General features: G+C 37.2%; 1 protein-coding gene across 1 annotated transcript; it reads left to right on the top strand.

Moving 5' to 3' along the window:
* The first annotated feature begins 997 nt into the window (after nt 1–997).
* Nucleotides 998–1,583, top strand: LOC131610065 (histone H4). Its single transcript, XM_058881933.1, has one exon. It carries the CDS (start codon nt 1,066–1,068, stop codon nt 1,375–1,377), a length of 312 nt encoding a protein of 103 aa, XP_058737916.1. The 5' UTR covers nt 998–1,065; the 3' UTR covers nt 1,378–1,583.
* The last annotated feature ends 4,007 nt before the right edge of the window (nt 1,584–5,590 follow it).

Below are 5,590 nucleotides of genomic sequence, written 5' to 3'. Positions count from 1 at the left end.
ATTTTGTTTTTAGTTCCTGGTAAAGTTTTTTTTCAATCCCCCCTTGTAATTTCCAGATTCCTTCAAATACCTCTCTGACTGCCACATTGCAGCAAAGATTCTCTCTTGCTGCCTACGTGGCAGTCCACATGGATTTTTTAAAATTATTTTATAAATCCACATGGAATAATTTTTTTTATAATTTTTTTTAAAGAAAATTAATCTCTTTTAATAATTTTGTTATTGCTTTTATTATGAGGGGTAAATAAAAATTCACTAATATTACAGGGGGTGTTCATAATAAAAGCAGTAATAAAATTTTAAAAAAAATAAAAGTTAAAAAAATATATATTTTCTAATAAAAAATATATTATTTTCTAATAAAAATATGACAAATATATATTTTTTTCTTACATATATAATTTTCTTTTATTTTCATTCATTAACTAATATTAAAATATATTTGTTATATTTTAATTGACAAATAGCATAAACCATGCTTAAAGAATTATAAGTAAATTTTCTCCTTGAAAATATATATAAATAAAAGAAAAAATCATACTTTTAAATATAATGTCAAAGATAATGTAAAAAGTAATATTAATTAGAAACTATGATTGAGAATTGAAAATGATTATTGTAAAGATAATTTCATTTAAAGTAGAGAAAATTATTTTAAATATTTTTATTCTAAACACTTTGAATTCAGTATGTTGGTATTTGAATAATTCTATGAATTTATTCCAGGTGTATCATATTATCACGCATCCTTTTAAGTTTTAAGTCATATCGCATATATGTTTTTAGACACTGCCACGTCATCGATCCGCAAGAAAGGGGCTATTCGAGCATTATAACATCAAAGAAGGGATACCGTCCATCACCTTACATCAACGGTAGCACACAAATCAAACGAGACGACGCGGATCGCCATCGTCATCCATCGATTAAATTATAATCAATGGCTGAAAGTGTTCTTTCTACTCGCAGTCTTCATATATAAACACGACCCCCAAAATTCATATCATCCATTCTCAATTCAATCTTCTTATTCAAATCTTTAGAGTTGATAATCTTAAGAGAAAAATGTCAGGTCGCGGAAAAGGAGGAAAGGGTTTGGGTAAAGGAGGAGCAAAGAGGCATAGAAAGGTGCTTCGTGATAACATCCAGGGTATTACGAAGCCTGCAATTCGTCGTTTGGCTAGAAGAGGTGGTGTGAAGAGAATCAGTGGTCTCATCTATGAAGAAACCCGTGGTGTTCTCAAGATCTTCCTTGAGAACGTTATTCGTGATGCTGTTACCTACACTGAGCATGCTAGAAGGAAAACCGTCACCGCCATGGATGTGGTTTATGCTTTGAAGAGGCAGGGAAGGACTCTTTACGGTTTCGGAGGTTGATTCTAGTTTTCGGTCTAGGGTTTCGTATGCACTAGCTGCGTTTAGATGTAAATGTTGGGTTTATTTCAAAGAATTATGCAGTTGTTTTCTTGTTTCGGTTCATTTAGTTTAGTTATTCTTGATCTGTTTGAACTGATCTGTTAGTATTAGTTGTGATTCTTGTATTTGGAGTTTTATCTTAATGAAGAATACTCTCATTTCTTCAATTGCATTTTTATTCCCAGATTGTTTTTATTTTCTTTTAATTATAAAATTTCTAATCAAAGATTCTGAAAACATTCTTATGACTGTCGATAAAGATGTGGTTGTACTTAACATGACCTTCTAAACAACTCAAGATCTCATTTTTCGATCTTCTACCGAGGAGCATGTCAGCCATTTGAACACAATACTCATCTTTTGGTGCTGCTCGCAACTTACCACTTTTATTCTCGATGGTTGGCACAATGTTTTCCAACTATTCGACGTACCCGAATGATCTCATGAACTTTACCTTGAGCAGCCATTTGGTTTCATCTTTTATGTCTTATGAATACTTCTAGAGCTTGGATTGCTTAACAGGTTTGAAATACTTGAAATGGAATTTCAAAGAATTCCGGTGTTTTACTAAGTTAACTTCTAGAGCTTGGCTTGATTTGACAGGATTGAAATAGTAATTCAAAGAAATCTCGTGCTTGATTTACCTTCGTCTCAGACAACAGACGTCATCATAGTCTAAGGAATATCAAACTTTGTATTGTTTTACTAATTCAATCAACTTTTTTTTTTGAACTTCATTGACATAACAATTAACTTTTAAATTTGGGCCTATTGTATTTTGGAGTTCCTAATTTGATTCCTTTAATTGGGTCCTCGCTCTCTAGTTATTTTCTTCTTTTGGCATTTTTTCAAATCTCAATCTCAATGGATGGTTCTTTATGATGTAGTTTGCAATCATATCATCAACTAGTAAGGTGCATGGGTAAATTTATTAAAATGCATCTATAAATAATGTAATGATATGGTACATACTTTTACTAGATGCACATAAAAATATGAAATAAATAATTTAATTATGAAATGAGCAATAACTAAATAAACTCTATTATATTAAAATAATTTGGACATTAATCGGAAGATGTTTGCTGCCTTACGAGGCGAATATAAATGTTGGACTTTCATCGGAAGATACTTTTTTGCTACGAGGGGAATACAAATGATAAACTTCCACCGAAAGTTACTTGCTATCCTATAAGATGAATACGAATAATGGACTTCCACCGGAAGATCCTTGTTGTCCTACGAGGCTAATACAAGTGATGGACTTCCACTAGAATATACTTGTCACCCTACAAGGCTAATAAAAATGTCAAACCTTCACTGAAGGATTTTTGTCGCCCTACGCGGCGAATACATCATTAAACCATCGTAGAAGAATCATTGACGTCTTAATAAGCTACTTATTCAACGCTAAAGACTATGAACAACATGAATGATATGAAGAAGCAAACTTTCCTTAAGCAGTACTTGAAAGAATTGCGCCTAAAGGGGATCCATCAAACAGACTCGCCCAAGGGACGCGACTGAAGTCTAACACAAAAAAATTAACTTAAACTTCTTGTTTGAGGGCTTGATAGAAGTCTCGTCATAGAGGTCCACCTCCCCTGAGGAACTTACAACCTCATCACCTAGACTAAATACATTATCTCGCATGAGGGACTAGTAGTCCCGTCAAACAAGTTCATATAAACACCTCGCTTGAAGGACTCAAAGTTTCCTCGAGTAGGATCTAGCCTAAAAGTATCACCCGAAGGATGTGATTGGTGTTTGACATGAGAGACTTAACCTAAATCCTTTTTTGAAGGTCTGAAAGATATCCTGTCCGAGTGGTCCAACACCTCGCTTGAGAGACTCGAAGTCTCATCAGCCAGACTAAACATTTTATCTTACATGATGGACTGAGAGTCCCATCAAACAGACTCATATAAACACCTTGCCTGATGGACTTAAAGTTTCTTCGAGTGGGATCCAGTCTAAAAGTCTCAGACAAAGAATGTGACTCATGTTTGGCTTAAGAGACATAACTTAAAATCTTGTCTGAGGGTCTGATAGATGTTCCACCCGAGTGACCCAACGCCTCTCCTGAGAGACTTGAGGTCTCATCAACTAGACTAAACATATAATGTCACCAGAGGGACTGAGAGTCCCATCAAACATGCTCATCTAAACACCTTTCTTGAGGGACTTAAAGTTTCTTCGAGTGGGATCAAGCCTAAAAGTCTCGCCCTAAGACGCGACTAAAGTGTGGCCTAAGATACTTAACTTAAAGTCTTGTTTGAGGGTCAGATAGAAGTCTCACCCGAGTAACCCAACGCCTCTCACGAGACTTGAAGTCTCATCAGCCAGGCAAAACATATAATCTCTCCTAATGGACTGGGAGTCCCATAAAAAAGGCTCATATAAACACCTCTCCTAATGGACTCAAAGTTTCCTCAGGGAGATTCAGCCTAAAAGTCTTGCCTCAAGTACATGACTAAGGTTTGGCTTAAGAGACTTAACTAAAATTCTTGTTTGAGGGACTGAAGGAAGACCCGCCCGATGACCCAACGCCTCGCCTGAGATACTTGAAGCCTCATTAGCCAGGCTAAGTATATAATCTCAGTTAAGGGATTGAGAGTCCTATTGAACATGCTCATCTAAACGTCTTACTTGAGATACTTCAAGTCTCAACAATCAGGATCAATAAATAATCTCGCATGAGGGACTTATAGTCTCACCATACATATAATCTAATCTAAGGGACTGGGAGGATTAATAAATAATCTCGCATGAGGGACTTATAGATTCATTAGACATGATCAATATATAATATCTCATGGAGGACCTAGAATCCCATCAAACAGGCTCGCCTAAATGCCTCGCAAAGTCTCCTCAAACTTGACCCAACTCAAAGTCTCGCATGAGAAAAGCAACATAAAGTCTCGCTTGAGAGATGCAACCGAAAGTTTCACTTAAGAGACTCAACATAAAGTCTCTCCTAAAAGAACCAACTTAAAGTCTCACTTTAAAGACTCAACTAAAAGTTTTGTTTGAAAGACTCAGCTTAAAAGAGTCGGAGGGATTCGATACAAAGTCTCTCCCAACAATAAAGCATATTTGGTCTAGATTAAATCACTTCGCCCTTTTCAAGCCCTCGTGCTTGAGGGATTGTATACTTATATTATCTTATTAGGTCCCTATGAGTGGGCTGTCAAATGGAGAAACTACTTTCCCTATAATCAAAGGAGACCAAGTCCTCAAATGACCATATTTCTTGGTCACAAAGCTAAGGTAAACCATTATTTGAATCTATAGCCTAAGCCCAATAGGTCTCTACAAATATCTCATTCTTAGAATGAAGAAGGACATATCATAACTTACACACTCATACATAAGCATTACGCTGAAATACAGAGCATCTCACCTCACATGAGCAGATTCTCTAAAGCCATCACAAAACCATCAAACTAGGCTACCCACCGCTGTGGGGAAACCCTAACTACCAATTTTTGTTATACACCTACTTAGGTCTCTAAGTACCCCGGCCTTTGCAGGGGTAACACGCACAACTGTATTTTTTCACACACACACACACACACACACACACACACACACACACACACACACACACACACACACACACACACACACACACACACACACACACACACACACACACACACACACACACACACACACACACACACACACACACACACACACACACACACACACACACACACACACACACACACACACACACACACACACACACACACACACACACACACACACACACACACACACACACACACACACACACACACACACACACACACACACACACACACACACACACACACACACACACACACACACACACACACACACACACACACACACACACACACACACACACACACACACACACACACACACACACACACACACACACACACACACACACACACACACACACACACACACACACACACACACACACACACACACACACACACACACACACACACACACACACACACACACACACACACACACACACACACACACACACACACACACACACACACACACACACACACACACACACACATATATATATCTGTGTGTGTGTGTGTATTTTTCTCATGCCTTTCTCCTTATATTAGAGCTCTGACCCGCCTTACACAAAAGC

This window comes from Vicia villosa, linkage group LG6 (genome assembly GCF_029867415.1).
Source record: "Vicia villosa cultivar HV-30 ecotype Madison, WI linkage group LG6, Vvil1.0, whole genome shotgun sequence".
Taxonomy (NCBI): domain Eukaryota; kingdom Viridiplantae; phylum Streptophyta; class Magnoliopsida; order Fabales; family Fabaceae; genus Vicia; species Vicia villosa.
Note: the sequence above shows the minus strand (reverse complement) of the source record. Positions and strands in the feature narration are given on the sequence as shown.

Excerpts from the sequence above, each read along its gene's own strand:
- LOC131610065 (XM_058881933.1), top strand. The coding sequence starts at position 1,066 with ATGTCAGGTCGCGGAAAAGGAGGAAAGGGTTTGGGTAAAGGAGGAGCA.